The 23,338-nt window shown below is 42.9% G+C and overlaps 1 protein-coding gene across 3 annotated transcripts in view; it reads right to left on the bottom strand.

Moving 5' to 3' along the window:
- Positions 1 to 3,838: 3,838 nt before the first annotated feature.
- Positions 3,839 to 23,338, bottom strand: part of cfap20dc (CFAP20 domain containing) — a 41,750-nt gene continuing 22,250 nt past the window's right edge. For all 3 annotated transcript variants that reach the window (XM_037787351.1, XM_037787342.1, XM_037787361.1), the window contains 4 exons: positions 22,191 to 22,445; positions 15,532 to 15,593; positions 5,303 to 5,397; positions 3,839 to 4,459 (listed from right to left, as the gene is read on the bottom strand). In XM_037787351.1, the coding sequence (XP_037643279.1) occupies positions 4,338 to 4,459; positions 5,303 to 5,397; positions 15,532 to 15,593; positions 22,191 to 22,445 (534 nt within the window). In that variant the 3' untranslated portion in view covers positions 3,839 to 4,337. The remainder of the gene's footprint in view (positions 4,460 to 5,302; positions 5,398 to 15,531; positions 15,594 to 22,190; positions 22,446 to 23,338) is intronic.

Here is a 23,338-nt window from a genome sequence, read left to right as displayed (position 1 = left end):
CAATCTATTTTTGGCCTGTCATTCCATTCATGATGCTTTATCTTTATGTAAGGTGCAGTTGAAAGTCGGGCTGACCCGAATGCTTCGAAGCGTAGACCGTTGCCATGGTAATCGACCTCCGAATCAGTATTCGAATGCTTCGGTTTTTTATATATAAGTATATTATAATAATGTATAAATCCCTAATTAGCCCATGAAATAAGGAACAATCCCACAATTCATATTCAACATTCATTATTATTAGTTATTCTCAGAAGGATATCGCTGTTTGTTGTGTGTAGAGGTGTAAAAGTGTGTGTGTGTGTGTGTGTGTGTGTACAGTAGTGCGGCAGCGGCACTGTCCCGGGCACTGAAGATGAAGACAGACAGAAGAACATGTCAGCCTGCTGCAGCGTGCCGCCAAGCGAAACAAAGCTCTGAATACCTTCAAATATTACTCACCGAAGCTCCGAAACCCCAAAAATAGTATTGGGGACAGCTCTAGCTGAAAGGCATCTTTCAAAGAAAGATAATGCCAGATTTGTAGGCTACAAATCTGGCATTATCTTGATACATTTTATAAGATAATGACAGATTTGTAGCTTCTTATAAAATTAGCTCCATCATGCATGTGCAGTCTGTGCAGAAAGATCATGAATGGACCTTGACACATGAACCCCAAAGTCAGCCACAGCTATTATTATTATTGCAGAAGGTTCTTTATGCATTTATGAATGATTCTAGATAGATCTGTAAAATAGTGAGTATTGTGCAATAACACACAGTTAGGAATGTTTTGCACTAGACACTTTAGGGGAAGTTGCAATAGCACGAGGCTCTTCACAGTATTTTACGATTGTATTGGTCTGAATGATTGTATAAATGCAGGTGGTTGTCTCCTATGTACACTATGGTTTTTTATGTGTGTGCTTTTGTCTGTTTGTAATGAGCACTGCACCGAAACAAATTCCAATCAACTGTGGGTTGACATGGCAATAAAAGCATTGAATTGAATTGAATTGAATTGAATTGAATTGAATTGAACAAAAAAAGAGGATAGAGCATAACATTATTATTATTATTATTATTATTAATAATAATAATAATAATATTAATAATACATTTTGTTCATAGAGCGCTTTTCATGAGACTCAAAGACACTTTACACAGTTCAAATGATCATAAAAAAGAACACCATAATATAAAAACACAACATTAATTACACATTAAAAGCTGTTCTAAAAAGTGTATGTTTTCTCCTCTAAAGTGCCTCCATTTTTCATAATGTCATGATAGCAGCCTGTGTTATAAATAAGGAAATAGTTCCTTATTTCTACTTCCACATACTAGATGTCAACTAGTTTAAACAGCTTCACGTTGAGCACAATAGACACAGTTACAGGTATATTGTGGGACACAACGATCATAATAATGACTTGTTTGTATGTTTGCATGTTCAGGATTCTGTCTGCAAACCAATGACAGTTCCAGCAGGAATTTAACAGATGTTTTTATTTACCTGTTGTTCTGCAGACATCCTGGTGACTTTAGAGCCTGGTGGTAAACTCAGCTCATTATAGATTATTTAATCAGAATTAAATCCCAAACTAGTGGGGGAACATCTTAATAATTCAATACAAGTGTTGTCTGTCTGGATGTAACCGTGCTGGGGGTCGAACACACCCGGTTGTTTTCTTCCTGGTTGCTCTCACCTACAACAGGAGGTGTTTCCACGCCCCCTTTCAGCATACGTCACGTGGCTCTCTCATGAGACGTTCAAGACAGGCTTGTAGTTTCTGATGCACATAAGCTAATACATTGTTGGACTTTATAACTTTAGCCTCAAGTTCTTTCAAGTTTTTTCAGTAAAAGGAGCTCATTTCAGGCAAAATGTCTGGCCAAAAACATGTACATTTCTACAGTCAGTCATGCATCATAAGATTAAGCATATGAAAACATATGACAGCCCTTACAAGAAGAAAGTAGTACACTTAAAGTTTATTTTATGAAGTATACTTAAAGCTTTAGTAGGCGAGAGTGGAGAAAATATGACTCAAAAAAGTTATTTTTATAAAACGGTCGCTATGTCGTGCCAGTAGTACATGAAACAGGTAACCTGAAAAAATATCATGTGCCTCTGTGTCCTCCGGTGCTCCTAATGGCATCTGCAAGATTTCACAGACCAGAGGAAAACAAGCAGTAAGACCTGAGACGAGGTCCGCTGTCCATCTGCTGTCTATGAGAGCCGGCTGTCAACCACTCGCAAACTCCGACCAAACGGTCAAACTAGGCAGCGCTGATCAAATATGAATCGATATTATGTTAAGTTAATGCCTATTTCTCGCCTCAAATGTTTTCAGAATCATCTTGTAGTGCACGGTTTAGCCGTAAAATGAGAACATTTGTGATGCCACCGCCATTGTGAAATCTGGTGAAGGAACGCCAAGTTCCAGTCACATGAGCACAGCCGGAGCACAACCAATAGGAACGCTCTCTCAATGACCTGTGATTGGTCAAAGTCTCCCGTCACGGGCCAGATATTCTAAAGCCTGAAAACAGAGCCATGAGGAGGAGCAGAAGTCTAGTTTTCTCTCAGAACACATGAATTACAATATGCTGAAAGATTATTATGGAATTTTTGCCCAATGATGCCAAAAAATATACTGCGTTCTGCCACTTTAAGTAACGTTAAATATATTTCCCCCAAGTGCTATTTGACTTGATGTTTTGTGATGATAAAAAAAGAAATACAAATTTATGTAAATTCATATCAAAACATCCATTTACAAACTCTCACACGCTTTAATAGGCTACTCTATCAAAAAGTCAGCACAACTACCATCCAAGTATACCTTTCTTTAGGCCTATAAGGCAAGAATACTTAATTATACTTTTCTAAAGTATATCTCAATCAAAACATTAAGTACAAGTATAAGCCAAGTACACTTAGGCTTTCCTGTATACCTGTCAGTATGAGCCAAGTATACTTAAGTATATCTCTGATAAGTACATAAAAAGTAAACTGAAAGTATACTCTCTTACTTTAAGGCTGAAATAAGTACTACTTAGCTCTACTAATAGCACACTTGAATAAACTTCTATTTGGCACATAAGTATATTCAAATCCATTTTCAATTTTGTGTCTAAATTGTTGATTTATATGTCCAAGGTCTTGTTTGGTAAGCGATGACTATTAGGCTACTGTGATTGGAAAAACAGTTTGTTGTCGAATACTGAACATAAACTGTGTGAAAAGTGTTTTTCACAAATTACGAATAGATTTCTGTGACAGTTCCTATGTAAAGTAATTGAATATGCTGTCCATATGTTAGTATTTGACAGAAAGAGTGTCATCTGACCTTGTCCCAGTATGCCGGCTGGGCCGACTGAATGGTCAGCCACTGATCCAGTTGGGAGTACTGTTTGATTAAAACCACTGGGAATCACAATTTGATGAATGAATGTTGGTTTTCCTCATCATTTCATTTTTTTTTTCTGCCACTGTGAAGCGACAATTCATCTCAGGCTGAAAATGATGAATCAATCTCGTATCAGCCGCTCATCAGTTGTGATCAGTGTTTTGGCAAGACTGATGAAAAGACCTGCCAGCCCCGTGAGCTCCCCGTCTGTTGTTACCGTTGGTTACATAAAAAACTAGTTCACCTATGAATACAGTTATTACAACAAGGCATAATTGTAACTGGGGGGAATTCAATATTCAATTTACACATACATTTAAAATCAACCATCTTCTTTTATAAGTGTTGGGCTATTAAATAAGGGGCAAGGACAGCTCTGTCCAACTAGCCTTACAAGGACACTTTCATTAAACTCCACACATGAAATCAGCAACACGGTCACTTAAATTCACATTTAATTCAAACAATATATACACACAATATATTTTCAATGACTTTTTTTTCACACATTATGATAAATAAAGAACAAAAATGAGCTATACTGTAATACTAATCCAGGCAAAAACTTAACATGTCAGAAATCTTCTTGGTAAAAAGAAGCTCCAGGATGTTCTTTCAAAAGGCGCACATATTAATTTGCTAGCCAAGACTTCCGAAAAAAAGACCCTTTCTGCCATCAGATGTGCTTCTGAATGGGCAACTACTCCATTTCTTGCAAAAAGCATGTATCTGATTTAATGAGTGCCACTCCCTTAGACACTAACATGACTATTTATGGAGACTCGAATCTCCCGTTAGTTTCTCAAAAACAAAAGCAGCAACATGGAAGGATTTTTTTGTGAATTGGGCTATTCATGTAGGCCTCAAGAAATTGATGAAACCATTCACCCTCTGTCAATAACTTCTGATTTATTAATCTAGATTCTCTTGAGCTTCAAGTCAAGCTAGTTCATAGTACTTCCCCGTCTTTGGATCAAAATAGCAGTTCAGGCAAGGATCATAGAGCAGATTCAAATACTCGTCCTCCTCCTTCTCCTCTTCATTCACCGACTCATCCCGTCCTGTGATAACGCAAGAGGATGGTAATTGTTCAAAACATACATAGATAACGGTGCATCTGTAATTCAAATCAATTAAGTTTGCCCGTATAAAAAATACATAAATGTATATTGTATTTTCTATGTACAGTAGCATAGCCATGCCAGATATGAGTAAGGCCCTACTCTGTCAGCTGTTACCGGAATGAAATGAGAAGCGTGGATGGCGAGGTGACCTTCAGACTCAGGTGGATTTAAAAGTTTTCTGTCGCTGCCATTTTTTCTCTCATCAATCAAGACCCAAGACGCTCAGCCCCTGTACCACATTATGAAGCTGTAAAGAGATTCCCTGTAATCCCCGCTACTTTAAAGTGCGAGAATTTAGCCGTTAAATTGACAGGCAGTTAAATGCTAAAAAGGTTATGGAATGCTCCAGGAGGAACATTTTATCTTATCAGAACTATGGCGACGATAATGAAAACTAATTATGAGACACATTGTGTAAGAGGTTTAAAAATGATGTTGTAAACCGGAAAGGTTTCATCAATTAACCTTGTCGATGTGTCTTGGGGGTGCAGACCTGTAATGAGCCTGTCTCTTTTGACCTATGGAGTTATGTGGAGGACAGAGAGCTCCACTTTCATAGGTTTTTACCCTTAATTAGATACCGTTTCACATGCTTTCCCACCGTGTTGAGTGCAGTCTGTTGGGTGGAGGCTCTGACACCAGCGAATGTTTCCATTAGCTCTATGCATTTGCGCAATTAGTGTGGTTAATGTTAAGGTATTATGTTGTTTGCTGTATGCCTTTTAAAGGACATAAAAGGATGTCTGGGGGCAAAAAGGACCAGAATTAAGGTTACTGTACCTCCGATTAGATCTTCTAAATTGTTCCGAGTGTTGCCTGACCTTCTCCGCTGGCTGGGAGGCATGATGGGAGGGCTGAGCACATCCATCCACTCCCTGGGGAAGAGACCATAAAAGCACGCAGTTATGACAACACATGCCATTACACGCACCATCCTACTGTACCGCCAACGTCAAATTGCCTCCATATGACATTTTAACAATGAAGTCCCATCATCGTGCGCTCTCAGAAGCCCATCTAAGCCTCCATTGTCCTTGAGCCACTTCTCCTGCACACTTAGCCCCGCTGCCTCACAGTTTTACCTGAAGGATCATTTATTAGATTCTGACTCAAGCTGTGATTTCCAAGTGTCCACATTCTGGCCCTGAGTAGGCGTCTTAACCTTGCCCGTGTCTGTGAGAGCAGGACTTCCTTTCTCTCTAAATGAGTTTATCTTCCCCGTCTGAGAGCAACACAGGGTGCAACTACACATCAATCATTTTCCAGTAAAGTGCAACACTGCTCTTTTAGCACGGAGCAACAGATTAGAGGAAGAGGAAAAAAAAAAATGCCACAATATGAATTATTACTCGAAGCACTGCGAGATTCACTTGTTAAACAGAATTCATAATCATTTTAGGCTATACATCAGTTGCAATATTATCCATTTACATCTTTCGCCTCTGGACATAACATCTCATAAGTGCACATCATCGCATATTTAATGAGGTGCTATAATCTTCTTCTGTACAACATTTAGCTGACAGCGCCCAATTCAAACGTTCATTATCAATGATTGATAATGTCACTCCCTCTGAAAACAAAATACAATCACTAACGACATTGATATAGTATGTTCACTAAACTAAAAATCGTGACATGTTAATAATACGTTCAGCAGGCTGCGTTCAAAATATTTACATATTCTAGTATCTTCTCTGATAAACTTTACCATTGTAGACTTAACAGGATGTTGGGTTTTAATGGGTGCCAATGAATCCTCTTTGTCATTATTACAGTAAATACTATAACAACATAGGTATATGTACCTTTAGCAATACTAGTGCAGTACCCGTTCGGAGCGTGTGCCCGTCCATAATGGGCCTATTACTTGGCCCCCAGAAGTGCTGCTTGCACCCGCCAAGTGTGAAGTTGATTGGATGAACGGTTGTCGAGATACGCGACAGTCATACATACATACACAGACAGAGATTCCTTCCTTTACAGTTAGATGATGTTGCTGCAGCGCCACCTATTGGCCAAATGGAACCAAATCTGCCATGGTCACTCACATCATATCTACACATGTGCACCAAATGTGGTCGCAATAATATTTTTTTGCAATGTAAGCCCTTGAGCATTTGAGCTAACTTTGAGGGCAGCTATGGTAATTTTCCAGCTTGGTCCAGAGGTGTCTTGTAACAAATTTGGTGACCATTATTCAAAATGTGTAGGAGTAGCAAAAAAATCAGATTTGGACACAATTCAAAATGGTGGAAAATTAATCTAGATGCAAATGGGCGTCTGGAGCCAGGCCCAGACGGAGGGCCCGTCAACGAGCGTCTGGTGGCCGGGCTTGCCACGGAGCCCGGCCGGGGATACCCCGAAAAAGGAACGTGGCACCCCCCTCCTCTCCATCCTGTGGGCTCACCACCTGCGGGAAGAACCGCTTGGGTCGAGTGCGCTGCCACACAGGTGGCAGTGAAGGCCAGGGACCTCGACGGACTGGACCCGGGCGGCAGAGGCTGGCTCTGGGGACGTGGAACGTCACCTCTCTGTGGGGGAAGGAGCTGGAGCTTGTGCGGGAGGTGGAGCGCTATCAGTTGGATCTGGTAGGGCTTACCTCTACACACAGCCTCGGTTCTGGAACCGTACTCTTGGATAGGGGTTGGACTCTATTCTTCTCTGGAGTTGCCCATGGTGTGAGGCGCCGGGCGGGTGTGGGGATACTCACAAATCCCCGGCTGAGTGCCGCTACGTTGGAGTTTACCCCGGTGGACGAGAGGGTCGCCTCCCTACGCCTTCGGGTTATGGGGGGGAAAACTCTGACTGTTGTTTGTGCGTATGCACCAAACAGCAGTTCGGAGTATTCAGCCTTCTTGGAGACCCTGAATGGAGTCCTGTATGGGGCTCCAGTAGGGGACTCCATAGTTCTCCTGGGAGACTTCAACGCGCACGTGGGCAACGATGGAGACACCTGGAGTGGCGTGATTGGGAGGAACAGCCTCCCTGATCTAAACCCGAGTGGTCGTTTGTTGTTGGACTTCTGTGCTAGTCATGGATTGTCCATAACGAACACCATGTTCGAACATAAGGATGCTCATAAGTGTACGTGGTACCAGAGCACCCTAGACCGAAGGTTGATGATCGATTTTGTAATCGTATCATCTGATCTGAGGCCGCATGTTTTGGACACTCGGGTGAAGAGAGGGGCGGAGCTGTCAACTGATCACCATCTGGTGGTGAGTTGGGTCAGAGGGTGGGGGAAGACTCTCGACAGACCTGGTAAGCCCAAACGCGTAGTGAGGGTGAACTGGGAACGTCTGGAGGAGGCCCCTGTCCGAGAGATCTTCAACTCACACCTCCGGCGGAGCTTTTCTGGCATCCCTGTGGAGGTTGGGGGCATTGAACCCGAGTGGACGATGTTCAAAGCTTCCATTGCTGAAGCTGCGGCGGTGAGCTGTGGTTTTAAGGTCTTAGGTGCCTCAAGGGGCGGCAACCCTCGAACACCGTGGTGGACACCGGTGGTCAGGGAAGCCGTCCGACTGAAGAAGGAGGCCTTCCGGGATATGTTATCTCGGAGGTCTCCGGAGGCAGTTGCAGGGTACCGACGGGCCCGAAGAGCAGCAGCCACTGCCGTGACGGAGGCAAAGCAGCGGGTGTGGGAGGAGTTCGGAGCAGCCATGGAGAAGGACTTTCGGTCGGCACCAAAGTGCTTCTGGAAAACCATCCGGCACCTTAGGAGGGGGAAACGGGGAACCATCCAAGCTGTGTACAGTAAGGATGGGACACTGTTGACCTCAACTGAAGAGGTAATCGGGCGGTGGAAGGAGCACTTTGAGGAACTTCTGAATCCGACCAATACGCCCTCTATGGTAGAGGCAGAGCTGGAAGCTGATGGGGGACCATCATCAATTACCCTGGTGGGGAGGGGCTGTCTTGGATGACACGTCTCTTCAACACCGCGTGGAAGTCGGTGACAGTGCCTAAGGAGTGGCAGACCGGGGTGGTGGTTCCCCTTTTCAAAAAGGGGGACCAGAGAGTGTGTGCCAATTACAGGGGTATCACACTGCTCAGCCTCCCTGGTAAAGTCTACTCCAAGGTGCTGGAAAGGAGGGTTCGGCCGATAGTCGAACCTCAGATCGAAGAGGAACAATGCGGATTCCGTCCTGGCCGTGGAACAACGGACCAGCTCTTCACTCTCGCAAGGATCCTGGAGGGGGCCTGGGAGTATGCCCATCCAGTCTACATGTGTTTTGTGGACTTGGAGAAGGCATATGACCGGGTGCCCCGGGAGATACTGTGGGGGGTGCTGCGGGAGTATGGGGTGAGGGGGGCACTTCTCAGGGCCATCCAATCCCTGTACGCCCAAAGCGAGAGCTGTGTTCGGATCCTCGGCAGTAAGTCGGACTCGTTTCCGGTGGGGGTTGGCCTCCGCCAGGGCTGCGCTTTGTCACCAATCCTGTTCGTGATATTCATGGACAGGATATCGAGGCGTAGTCGGGTGGAGGAGGGTTTGCAGATCGGTGTGCTGAGGATCTCATCGCTGCTTTTTGCAGATGATGTGGTCCTGTTGGCATCATCGGTCTGCGACCTCCAGCACTCACTGGATCGGTTCGCAGCCGAGTGTGACGCAGTCGGGATGAGAATCAGTACCTCTAAATCTGAGGCCATGGTTCTCAGCAGGAAACCGGTGGATTGCCTACTCCGGGTAGGGAATGAGTCCTTACCCCAAGTGAAGGAGTTTAAGTATCTCGGGGTCTTGTTCGCGAGTGAGGGGACGATGGAACGTGAGATTGGTCGGAGAATCGGAGCAGCAGGGGCGGTATTGCATTCGCTTTACCGCACCGTTGTGACGAAAAGAGAGCTGAGCCGGAAGGCAAAGCTCTCGATCTACCGTTCAATCTTCGTTCCTACTCTCACCTATGGTCATGAGGGTTGGGTCATGACCGAAAGAACGAGGTCGCGGGTGCAAGCGGCCGAAATGGGTTTCCTCAGGAGGGTGGCTGGCGTCTCCCTTAGAGATAGGGTAAGAAGCTCAGTCATCCGTGAGGGACTCGGAGTAGAGTCCTTGCTCCCTTGCGTCGAAAGGAGCCAGTTGAGGTGGTTCGGGCATCTAGCATGGATGCCTCCTTGGCGCCTCCCTTGGGAGGTGTTCCAGGCACGACCAGCTGGGAGGAGACCACGGGGAAGACCCAGGACTAGGTGAAGAGATTATATCTCTACTCTGGCCTGGGAACGCCTCGGGATCCCCCAGTCAGAGCTGGTTAATGTGGCCCGGGAAAGGGAAGTTTGGGGTCCCCTGCTGGAGCTGTTGCCCCCGCGACCCGATCCCGGATAAGCGGTTGAAGATGGATGGATGGATGCAAATGGGCGTGGCTTATATGGATAGAGTTGTCTGGACCAAGCCCCCTTTGAAGCAAATTTTCGTAGCGGCCAAACGGCGGTACTAAAACTTCCGTGTCCGTCACGTGATGCCATTGGGCCCAAAAATACTTTTTCCGTAGACTTACTTTGGGAAAGAGACGTCTGTAACTCAGCGGATCATTTTTTTTGAGGTGAATCAACTTCCCAGTACGAACACTTGAATAGCCTTTATTTAAATCATTAGGTCCTAAAAGTTGTAAAATGCACTAATAGCTGAATCCAGAGTTATTTCCCTTCCTCCGTTCATGTGAATGAGACCCAGACCGAGGATGGAGCGAGGGCTGGGAGGTGGAGTTAAAGGAAAACGTTACTGCCCCTGCTCTATGGGCCCAATGGATCACTTGGCAGTCGAGCCATTTTGGCTTCATGCGCCACTGAGGAACTCTCATAGGAATGAACGGGAGCCCACCTACAACGCTGTATCCAGTTCTCTTAATACATCCATGGTCTGGACCCACAAGATCCAGAAATAAAGAATTTTGTTTCTCAGAGTTATGGTTAAAAAGTTACAGGCCAAAACGTAAAGGTCATTGTTATAGCACCACACTCTGGCCAAATTGCACCACATTCCACACCGTGCTCCCTTGGATCCTGAGCGATACACCCACCAAGCGTGAAGTTGATCGGATGAACAGTTCATGAGATATGTGAAGGACAGAGATTCCTTGCTTTATAGTCAGATGGTTTCTGGAACTATCTGCACTAGTGAAGTAATAATACCAAAGATGACAACGCTACCTCAAAGAGCGGTTTGATAGTATGTCAAATAAAGGATATGGTAACAACCGTATGAAATAGTGAAAAGTAAAATGCACAGCTTTCGATTGAATAACATCTAAAATATGCCAACCCATTAACACCTACATACAGGTCAATTCATTTATAGATTATAAATAGATTATACTTTCCATGCATTTAAGCCTGGATTAGAGATTCCTTTATTTCTAAACCCATGCCTTTAAAGTGACCAAGTACATTATCTCTACTGAGGCTGATTTTTCTTTCTAACAAAGGCATTTACCCCACTCTGACACCCCTTTGACTGTGTGATAGGCAGGAACATAGCACAAAAGTTAATGAAAGCAATTTTCAAGGACAAAGGCCTCCACAGAGCTGCAAATTGAACTTCAAATGTTAAAAGGAACTTGGCGAGAGTGATTAAATTCTTAGATTTTCAAGTCATTATAATCCAGATACGGAAGAACCTGTGATAAAGGGAATAAATTAGTTTGATTTAATTTGAGTGAGTACACTGTTTTTCCACAGCATGGAGTATATTGAAATTTATCTTTCCAAATATCTCCCAGTGAAACCCTGTCAGAGAACTCTGTTTGTCTGACACCCTGGCAATTGTACTGAATTTCACAATTGTCTTTATTGTAAAAACAATTCAATTGCTACTCACAGTCTCTGTGACAGCCTGATTTGTGGTTTCACATTTGGTATTCCAGCCAAAGGCAGACACAAGTATCACACGCAAAGAAACATGTTAAAAATGCTAGAAAAGCCCTGGCAAACATTAAGCACAGCAACAGGAGCATTTTAGCTGTCAAGAAAACTGTAGCTCTCAACAGCGAGGAAGCCTTGCAGTGATGCCAAGATGCTCAAATAATACCATGATAGAATTCACTGTAAGGGTGTCTCAGAATGCAATGCCTAAAAGAAAAGGAGCGAAAACAACGACAAATCCTGTGCAGCTGCTCTTACGATATGTAAATCAAGGCTTGCTTCGAAGTCTAATTTCAGTAGTACAGCTGCGGATGCTGTGGTGCTGTGTGAGACAAGTCGAGGAGTACGTTTGAGGGAGCTGTCAATAGTAATGTTCATTTCAGTGGACATTCAATCAAACAGCATAACCTCACTGAATATTTAAACAGCCCCCAAAACATTGTAGCATTGAAGCTATGTAAATACATGGGAGTTGACACATGTTCACAACAGGCAACTTCGCTTTTCATCAATAAATCAGAAGTGTTTGAAAGGTGTTGGTTGCATAATTTGAGCAGCGGACCTATGATGCAATCCCTTTGTCTTGTTTTGTAACACGCCGCATGCTTGTGTACACCCACAAAGAGATGGAGATGTGCAGAGCGGGGCTCAGTGGGGTGACGCAGGGTCTCCAGAAACCTCAAAGGGAACCAACGGATCCATACGCTGCAATGAAGTGACACAAGATGGATATACAGTGCTTGTAAGCCTTAAGATACTGCCCAGATGGTAATGTGTGATATTGTATTATTAATGATAGTATTGAAGAGTTTCTTCTACCTCAACGTCCTCTGATTCAACAAATAAAACCTGCCTCCAAAAGCAATTTGACTCGGGCCTTGACTCTGAGCTATTTAGGTTTACACAAGGCTTGTAGTCGGTGTTACACAGCCCCTACTATTGTTTTGCTTGTTTTATAGAAATAAAACCCATTTAGTTAATTTTCTCATACAAGCGCCATGTTACCAATAGTCGGACGACGGACACTACAAACTGAAAGTGAAAGTGTCTGCTCCGTACGGAGTCTCAGCACAGAGTAGCAGGACTCAGATTTCACACACACGAGACGATGGCAGAGGATTTGGTGTCAAAACGAAAAAGAAAAGCGCTCATCTGGCAATATTTCAGATTTAAACCCAATGCTATAAGGGAACCAAAACGTTAATGAGGTAATCGCAGTGCGGAGAACGGTGCAGGCGCAGCCAGTGAGCGCAGCCAGTGTGCGCAGCGAAGCGCCGCCTGGTGGAAACCTGCGGTTGAAAGCTCGTCTCTAAACTTGCATTCTTTCTAATAGCCAGCAGGGGGCGACTCCTCTGGTTTCAAAAAGAAGTCTGATTGTATAGAAGTCTCTGAGAAAGTGACCCTACTTATCACTTGATTTATTACCTCAGTAAACATTGTAAACATGAGCTTATGGTCTCAATCTCTAGTTTCAAGTCTTCTTCAATATGATGTTCATTTAGTAAATTATGGTCCCATTTAGAGTTAAATAGACCATAAAGTAGGGGATGCTTTAGGGCGGGGCTATCTGGTGATTGACAGGTCGCTACCACGGCGTTGTCCGTTCTGGGAGTTGTCTGCGTTTTCGTCTCATAACTTTAACGCTTTCACAGTGTGTTTTCAGTTCTTGAAAGTAGATTATAACATTTTGGTAGCCAAAAAATGTCTTATTCAACCTACCTCTACCCTCGTCATTTCTGGTTGCAAAAAAAAACAAGATGTTGATGGACAAGAATCAAGATGGCGACAACCACAAACCAATGGGTGCCATCACAGTGACTACGTCCACTCCTTATATACAGTTTATGGTCAGAGCATATTTTCATATGACGTGTTGTAATGTACCATTTTGATGTGCCAACTTTCTCTTTCTCTTCACTTTGCCAGCTTCTAGTTCTTTTGGTTGTTTCTGGGTATGTGTTCTTCTTAGCATTGTTTTTGCCTGAAGTTGATATTGGATGCACTTTCCCAAATAATAGCAGTTATAAATTATTCTGCCTCCTCCAGTAATATAAGCCCATTCATCAATATGTTTTCTTTTTGAGGTTAGAACTTTAACTGTACTCTGCTTTTAACCTGTAGGCAGGTGAAACCAGGTGGAACATGTCTCATGGCTGCTTTGCATTATGAACTACTGAGGCTGCTGCCATGCAGAAGTTGGCCTTTGCTTAATCAATGATAGATTTCTCCTTGTATGACTGCTGAAAGGCAGTGCTAAATGGTGAGTTTAACCCCTGCTTTTGATTGTTAAGGACTTTCTGTCTAACATCAATCATCTAGAAGATAAAAAGTGCCAGGGATGAATCTGACAAGCACAATACTAAGTGAGTAGCCTAACTAGAGGGCAATTTCTGAAGAATGAAAGATGTGGAATATGTGAGGGGTTGTTCAAAAGCTGACACTAAACTGACTTGCTGGCTTTAAAAGTTGAATAATACCCAGAAAGTATGAAAGATATGGAACATTTTAAAGTTGAATGGAGTTTCTACATGAATGTATGAATGAGTAGAAGCAGGGGCAGTAGTGTTTCCTTCAACCTCGCCTCCTAGCCCTCGGTTCAGCCTCGGTCTGGGTCTCATTCACATGAACGGAGGAAGGGAAATAACTCTGGATTCAGCTATTGGTGTATTTTACAACTTTTAGGACCTAATGATTTAAATAAGGACTATTCAAGTGTTCGTACTGGGAAGTTGATTTACCTAAAAAAAAAAAGAAATCCGCTGAGTTACTGAGACGACTCTTTCCCAATGTAAGTCTATTGGGAAAAGTCTTATTGGGCCAAATGGCATCATGTGAAGGATACGGAGGTTGTAATTCCATCGTTTGGCCACCATGTAAAAATTACTTCAAAGCGCGGTGCCTGGGTGCTTGGTCCAGACCAAGGCCTATTGAAAGAGGCTGGGACACGGGCGGACACAGGTCTTGGGGTATAACACATGCGCAATGTAACTGGAGCTGCGGTCGTGCGTTGCGATTGGCTCAATTTTGGCGAGTGCAGACCAGATTTTACTGCGCATATGTTGTACTCCAAAGATGTGACGCGATGATGACCCGTGACATCTCCTCTTTCCACCCTCCTTGGTCCAGACCAGCATGTGCGGCATGGGCGGAACTAACGCCGTTCTCAAGTTGTTGTTGAGCTTTGTCAAGCTGTGCGCCGTAGACGGCATGTCTTGTCAATATCGCCCAACATTGCAGTTTGTTTTTACTGGCTTCCTCACTTCGCTCCGCTCTTAAAACCCCAGCAAAACCAATATGTTGACAGTGTTGACTTGAAATGCATTTAGATTCAGGCGGATACGTTGGGCTCTAGTGATTGGTTAGGGAAAAACGGATTAGAGTGGAGTCAGACTGAAGATGGAAACGGAGTGTAACAAGTTGATAATTCTGTCTGATATCAGCAAATGAAAATACATGAAAAATGTTTGAAAAAGTGTCAAATTTGAACGATCCGCCCATCAATTTGAATGCAGAAAATTTCCCAGAAAACACTATTTTCTGAAAGTATGAAAGATATGAATGATAAAGTAATAGTAATGATGTCCTAATTGCTCCCAGCATCCACACCCAATAATCTGCACTTGTGAAAATGACAACAGCACTTAAGGGAGAAGAAAACTACAGTACCTGGCACACACTCAATTTATTCATCCTCATCTGTGAGCGAGAAAAGCCCCAATTTGCATATCTATCTGACAGTTGACATTTAGCCTTAATTCTGCAGTCACTGGCTACCATCTGATTATGAATTTTGGGGTGAGTTTCATGTACATGCAACCAAATACAAAAAACATGCCATTTTCTGTCAGGCAGTACATGAAATACATCAGTATGGCTTGGACTTTTTACAATTATAATGCCTTCTACTCACCAAGACTTACTTACTAACAACCAAAGAGGGTTCTGGAGACAGCGTGTCAGTTCTTCTTAAAGAAAACGACTCTATTCATAGCCTGACCTTCATGCACAATATATAATGTAAATGTGTGTTATCACTAAACAAGAGTTTTGTTTCTATTCTTAGTCGACCTTGTCTTGTAGTGTACATTTTATTATAAATTTACAGTGCAGTAAAAAATTGATGCTACAAATGTGTGTGACACATGCCAACGTACCTGGGGTTTGATTGTAGGAGGGGGTTCATTTCCTTCTGATAGTGATGACCCTGATTAGCTGGCTGGATCAGTGATATAAAGGAAAAAGACAAAGGTTGTGTTAAAAATGTCACCAAATACTCATAACTCAAGTACTTACAAAATGTTTCCAAAAATTATCAATATTCAATTATCTCCTTTAAAGGTACAGTGTGTAGGACTTGGCGGCATCTAGTGGTGTGGTTGCAGATTGCAAACAACTGAGGACCCCTCTGCTCACTCCTCCAAAACCGTGGTAATGCTGTTCACCTTACTCAGAAGTCATCCTAACCATAATAACACTACTTTAGGAGCAACGGAAGTCAGATGGCAGCTGGCGGTACCACGGTTTTACACTCTGTGGCTCACGTTAGCACAGTTTCACAAGTTTGTTGGAGAATTACGGCGGCCTTCAGGTAACGTAAAAACCCGAAACACTCTTGGCGGAACAACATGGCGGACTCCGTGAAGAGGACCCGCTCCCTATGTAGATATGAAGGGCTCATTCTAAGCTAACGAAAACCCAACAATTCTTAGTTTCAGGTGATTATACACTAATGAAAACATAATAAACTTAATTTCTGCTCATAGATCCACCGAAATTTTACACACTGTTCCTTTAAGTCGGGGCATAAAAATAATATAATGTACACTCACAGCAGTTCAAGATAGAAAATGTTTTTTTCAGGTTCAGAACAACCTGTTTCATTCAATAGCCAGTAATGGCCATCGCATCCACAACCATCAGACTACTATTTAAGCTTAATTGCTTGACAAATGATTGTTGTCTCTCAACAGAAATTGTATATTTTATGACAGATGAACTGTCACAGGGAGAAATATGTCTTTCTTGGAGAGCCCAATATCACATACAACGCCTCATTGAAATCTACAGGCACACATTAACAACATTGCCCTACCGAGCACAAGCAAGATAAGGAACATTTTTACAAAAACCTTAGTACGGGCTTAAATTAAGCTTAAAGCTTCTTAAGTTTATGGAAATCCGTATGCAGCCTGTTCAGGTCAGGACAAAAAAGCCCTCTTCTTTGCTGTGTGCCATGTTAACTGGCTAGTATGAAAGATCACTGCCTCTCTGGAAACAACAAGAGAAAAGCACAGGAAAGATGGAGAGCGCAGCAAGACACAGAAAAACATGAGTGAACAATGGAGGGTGAACAAACAAAGATCAAGGATCAGTAAAATCTATAATGCCTTCAGAAATGTAGATGTGACAAAGGATTAGAGCTGGGTTGTATTTTTGATTTTTAAAACCCTCATTCTTTGTTAGCTGTGAGTATGAGAGACCTTTAACTGAGGTAGAAGATAAGAATACTATCACATTCAATATATAGTTATATTCAGCTGTACGAAACACAAGTGCATTAGCCTCTCCATCTTGTCAAAGCTAAAAACCATATTATAGCCTCAGGAGGCTATTTAAATCTAGTGCCTGTTTAAAGGCTATTACGTTACATGACGTTGATGAAGAAGCAGTCATCCTGAAGCTGTAGTCCTCGCATGGCTTAAGTAAATGTTTAGCTATCTGTGCGCTCCAGTGCCTTCTTTATGTAATCCTCTTCTAAAAATAAGACGAGACCTAAAATTGTACCCAGTGGAATTCTGCAGGTAATATGTACTGATGATGATGAGCTACCTGTCGGGTGATGGGAGAAAACTATTTTGGGGAGGTGGGAGCTGAACCGTTTCTGTACTCGATCTGTAATATTAAACCCCAGTGCCTCAAATGGTCATTTAAACTTGCATGAACGACATAATCAAAAAGGGAAGGCTTGGGTCCAAAAGAATTAGAAGTACATCTGCTGCTAACAGAAGTGCATTACTTATTTTGATCACCTCTTTATTCAGCAGCACGGTGAGTGAACACAGCAGCTACTGGCTGCCTGTAGCTGTACAGTGAATGTGATGACTTGTCTGAAACACTACCTGCTGTACAGCATCCCAGAGAAAACACAGGGTAGGTCTTGGCTAAAAGGTCACTGACACACCAGGTATATGGCTACGCCCAAACACAGCCCAACTTCTATAGCTGGCACCTCTATTGTTTGACCGGTCTCTTTGACTGATGCTTGAACATTTAGCTATCCTGGTGCTCGAGCTGCATATCCACCCCTGTGCATCATCTGTTATCCTGCACGCTGGGTCAAATGATGCTACAACTATCAGAACAACCTCAAAGAGCTCTGCTCGTCTCTGATCAGCATCGCCGTAGACTCAATCATTTCTGGCGCTTTGCCTGCCCTCTGTCATGGAGACATAAACTCAGCAGAAGCCTTTGGTTCAAAACATTTGTTTGTGAAACTACGCCGCACAGCATTTCTGTGCTTGTTTGGCAACAATGTTTGGCAATGATGTTCCACCAAACAGTGCTGGTGCCAGATCATTTCTTTTTAACGTCCATCTTGCTGCCTTATTTATCAAGGCAGTTTCCAGGTGATTGCTGGTGGATCAGCTCCACTCTAGTGGCTGTTTTTTCCTCTGTATATGCTATTCCTATTATTAACCACCATTGTACAACTGCCCTTGCAGAATCGCAGGGCTGAGCAGTATTGCATTAGTGAATATCAGACCTATCACCACTCTCCCTCTTAATATTATTACCTCTCCTAACACATCTAATATTAATAATCCTTCATTTATTTCAAGAAATATCTTGGACTCAGCCGTGCACACCTAAATATAAGGAGCTTGCTCCCCAATTTCACTTTGTACATGTGTTATTTAATGAAGCATCACCAGACGTTTTTATTCCCACAGGAACCTGGCTCAATGCCAGTGTTCAAATCAACCATGTAGCCAGGAATATATAGATTTAGGTAGGCCTGTGGGATATAATGTGTGCAAGAACCAAAGTGAGCGAAGACAGTCCAGGGGCATGACTCCCCCGGAGATAGATTTGCACGTAAAAGCCCAAATTTGGTGGCCTCATCCTAATGCCACTATTCCATCATATGCACTGATCTTAATTATTGCATATTTTAATGAGTTTGCCTACCCCGATTATTGTAAAGGAGAATTAGGCTTCTAGTGTGTTTTAGCCCACACAGTCTGTAAATAGTCATAAATATAATATAATAAATATAATAAATATTTAAAACCACACCTATTCCTGACTCATCAGAGGTTTTGTAATTAAGAAATCATTCAACCTTATTTTTTTCTTACTATATATTTACACCTTAACTGAGCATGACCCCTGTCTGTGCAATCAATGCAATTCTTCATGTGTTTTGTCATCAATTCTTTTGAACACGACCTCTGTGCTAATTCAGTCCAAAGGGGCTTATTGGCATGGGAAACATATGTTTACATTACCAAGCAACTGTGGCCTAAAAACAAAAATCTGGTCCTCTCTCAAGGTTCCGTGGTGGAGAGGAGGTCGTGTTGCTCTGCCTCTATCTATTTTGCGTGGAGAGGAAGTCGTGTTGCTCTGGCTCTATCTATTTTGCGTGAAGAGGAGGTTGTGTTTCTCTTGGTCTATCTATTTTGCGTGGAGAGGAGGTCGTGTTGCTCTGGCTCTATTTATTTTGCGTGGAGAGGAGGTTGTGTTTCTCTGGGTCTATCTATTTTGCTTCGAGAGGAGGTAGTGTTGCTCTGCCTCTATCTATTTGGCGTGGAGAGGAGGTTGTGTTGCTCTGACTCTATCTATTTGGCATGGAGAGGAGGTCGTGTTGCTCTGGCTCTATCTGTTTGGCGTGGAGAGGAGGTTGTGTTGCTCTGGCTCTATCTATTTGGCATGGAGAGAAGGTCGTGTTGCTCTGGCTCTATCTATTTGGCGTGGAGAGGAGGTCGTGTTGCTCTGGCTCTATCTATTTGGCGTGGAGAGGAGGTCGTGTTGCTCTGGCTCTATCTATTTGGTGTGGAGAGGAGGTTGTGTTGCTCTGTCTCTATCTATTTGGCGTGGAGTGGAGGTCGTGTTGCTCTGGCTCTATCTATTTGGCGTGGAGAGGAGGTCGTTTTGCTCTGGCTGTATCTGTTTGGCGACGCCGGGAAGCTGCTTGGCATCCTCCTGGATCCACATTCTCACATACAGTATATTCACATTATATGTATCATTCTGTGTCATATGGATTGTCTATGTTGTATTTTCATTATGTTGTTACTTTGTACACACGACATCTATTGCACGTCTGTCCATCCTGGAAGGGGGATCCCTCCTCTGTTGCTCCTCTTGAAATTTCTTCCATTTTCTTGTTAAAAGGATTTTTTTGGGGGGATTTTTTCCTTATCCGAGGAGAGGGTGGTACTGTAAAGGACAGAGGGTGTTGTATCCTGTACAGATTGTTAAGCCCCCTGAGGCAAATTTGTGATTTATGAATTGTGATTTGTGATTTTTGGGCTTTACAAATAAAATTGACTTGACTTGACTCTCAGCTGAGCGCACACACACACATTATAGAGCATGTGGAGGCGGGACTGACACAGACAGACAGGCTTCTGTATCATCATCATGCCTGCGTTGTTTTGAAGTGGAGGCTAGTGGTCGTAAAATGTACACACATTGCGAATCGCCACTTATTAATCCAAACTATTTTATTACAATGAAAAAAATTAATATAATAAAGTAGCCGGCTGGACTTAAATGAATAGTCGGCTGTTTGGCCGGCAGCCGACACTTATGGAAAACTCTGAGTCTACTCATACATTTTTTATGATAATGCCGGTTGTGCCAGCTTGAGATTTAGACGGCACAGGCACATCCGGGTAGCTACACTGCGGGTTCAAACGGAGACACAAGTGTTGCTGAATATAACTCCATCAGATTTTGACAGGAAATGTAAAGGACATATATAGATTTATGTAAAGAGTTGTCTCACTGTATGATTACTCAACTCATCTTCAGAACGTTGACTAAGTTGCTCTGAATGTATCAGTGAGAGGAAAGCTGCGAGAGCTCCTGGCACAAAACCCTGACTGGCAGAGTTTTAGAGAGCAGAAGAGTTGTATCATCATCTTTATATGAAAGCTAAATCTGATAATTATCTCATTTTTAAAGTGCAGATTTAGTTTAGTGAAAACATTTGAGATTGGGTTTAGTCCTTCAAACTACTCTCATCAGTAATGAAGTGTGAAAGTCCTCCTGTTATTAATAAAAGTGGTTGAAAATTTGAATAAACCTTTCCTCCCATCACAAGATGTATTTAATAGTTCACCTCCATGTCGAAAATAACTATTCAACATCTCAACTGGAGTTCACTGTGACTGACAAATTCACAGTGAAGGAAGGAATGCTTTTCATCCGTAGCTGTAATCAGATGTCATGGTTCAACAGAAAAAAAAACTCTGAATTGACACAATATACACATATCGAAGGATATGGGTTGCACTGTAAAGGAAAGAGGGTGATGTATCCTGTAGAGATTGTGAAGGGCAAATTTGTGATTTTGGGCTATACAAATTAAATTGACTTGACTTCATCTAGATTGACACAATCATACAAGGTGAGTCTTTTGTGTTCAACCTAGTAACTGAGGCATAGTGTAGAATCGCCTGGGGGTGAAGTTACTGTATGTCTGGGCTGGTACAGTAGTTTCAGCAGCAACAGTAGAGATGTCAACAGCAGGGCCACTCCAGTCACAGCACCCAGGGACTAGAAATTACTTTTCAGTTTTAGTGGAGGAGTCACGGCCCCAGACAGTGACTATCCTCTACCTGAGTCCCAAAACCATCTCCTGTTTTTATCTTTCACAGACACTTATTTGATCCTTTTAAAAGTTGTATTCATTATTACTCCCACATCTTTCTTTATGTCTGTTCCTCTCTCTTTATTGGCAAAGCCTTTTCTTAATATGCTGATGGTGGTGCTGTTGCCATATGTATTTACAATTGTAAAGCACTGCGGCTGATACGGAAAACATCACTTCGGGGGTTTGATCAAGTCAAATGTAAATCTCATCCTGTCCCCGTGGAAAACCGTACCAACTGTACGGTCTAAAGATACATGTGTTTATTGGTGACCACACCACTGTGTCCTCTGAAAGGAACTGTGAGATGATAATCCCTGCGGTAGCACCACTATTCTCGAATCTCAGTCTATTAATGGATACCTGCGTGTACAGAAATGGTAACAGGCCTAGCATCTGTAATGATTGTATTCACCGGGGGATCCTACAGTGGACCCAGTAGGGCCAGCCAGGGCAGTGTTCTCTCTTCATAAGAGCAATGTGCTTATGCTAATGGGCCATAGATCTCAATGACCTTCAATCACCAAGAGCGAACCATACCATCTTTGAATTCTAAAAAGACTTCTGGGGATCATTTCAAATGACCTAAATAATTTTTAGTCACCGGGGGGAGCCGTTGATATTATGCCAGTGTGCTTTTAAAAGCCGTAAGAGGCCAATTAATGTGTTTCTATCTCCATAATCTTTTGTAATGCAGAAAACATGCAGGAGAAAGAGGTGCATTAGCACTTCACGGTGGCATAAGTTGGGGGCTTGAAATGGAAATTAACAAGGGTGAGGATCAACCAGGGTCAAAAAAATTATTCCAGGCGGGAGATGGAGCGAGGGACGACGCGCTAATGATTGTAAATAGTAGACTAGCTGCACATGAATGTTGCTCGTTAGTGAAGAATCAACAACAGAAGATCAAGAGTAGCAGAGGATGACGGTACAGACCGTGGAGATGTGGGTCCAGGTAGAGGCGTCGTCGCTGCTCATGCTGATGCTGACATTACAGTGGTGGATCTGGGATGCACTTATGCCTGAGGCTCTACATTCATCTTCCTCCTGCTCCCTTTTTAGACTTGCCAGCATCCGAAGCTCGTCATCATCATTCCCGTGCATCCGTGGACTGCTAAGCAGGTGTGAGTTGTAATCGCTGGAGTCAAGAGGCGTCAGTGAGTTATCTTCTTTTTCCTTTAAAACAATCACCTGTAAAAAAAAAAAGAAAACTTATTTGGAAGCAATTACACCTCATCACGGTCACACATACACACTAGAGGGTGACATGGGAGTGGATTTTCACTCCTGTTCCATCCCACTCCCACAAAAACCTCCTGTCCCATAACAATCCTGGAAGAATGACTCCCATCCCGTGTTTATTCATAGAACTGCATATTCATATATAAAATATCAGACTGTATATAAGAAGTGGACGTAGACACCATGACGTCACCCACTGGTTTGTAGACTGTCGTTTTAAGGCCTCGATCTTCACATTTCGGCTGTCGTCATCTTGTTTTTTGCAACCAGAAGTGACGAAGTAAAACCGAACGCTGAATAATAAGTTTTAAGACGAAAACACGGACAACTCCCAGACCGGACAACACCGTGGTAGCAACCTGTCAATCACAAGGTAGCCACGCCCTGAAGCATCCCCTGCTTTATGGACTATATGACTCTAAATGGGACCATAATTTACTAAATGAACATCATGCTGTATTGAAGAAGACTTGAAACTAGCGATTGAGACCATAAACTCATGTTTACAATGTTTACTGAGGTAATAAATCAAGTGAGAAGTAGGCTCATTTTCTCATAGACTTCTATACAATCAGACTTCTTTTTGCAACCAGAGGAGTCGCCCCCTGCTGGCTGTTAGAAAGAATGCAGGTTTAAGGCACTTCCGCATTGGCTTCACTTTTCAGAACCGGAGGTTGCTCACTGATAAAAACTGGCTTATATAGTTGTTGTGATTCCCGTCCCGCCCGCTCCCATTGACTTCACTTCCTTACGTGATGATTAGTGAAATGAATCCCGTGACCAACAGGATTCACGAAAAATGTCAATTGATACACACTCAAGCCATAAAGTTGATACACTGT

This window comes from Sebastes umbrosus, chromosome 1, assembly GCF_015220745.1.
Source record: "Sebastes umbrosus isolate fSebUmb1 chromosome 1, fSebUmb1.pri, whole genome shotgun sequence".
Lineage (NCBI taxonomy): Eukaryota > Metazoa > Chordata > Actinopteri > Perciformes > Sebastidae > Sebastes > Sebastes umbrosus.
The sequence above is the reverse complement of the archived record's forward strand: the minus strand, read 5'-3'. Positions and strand labels throughout refer to the sequence as shown.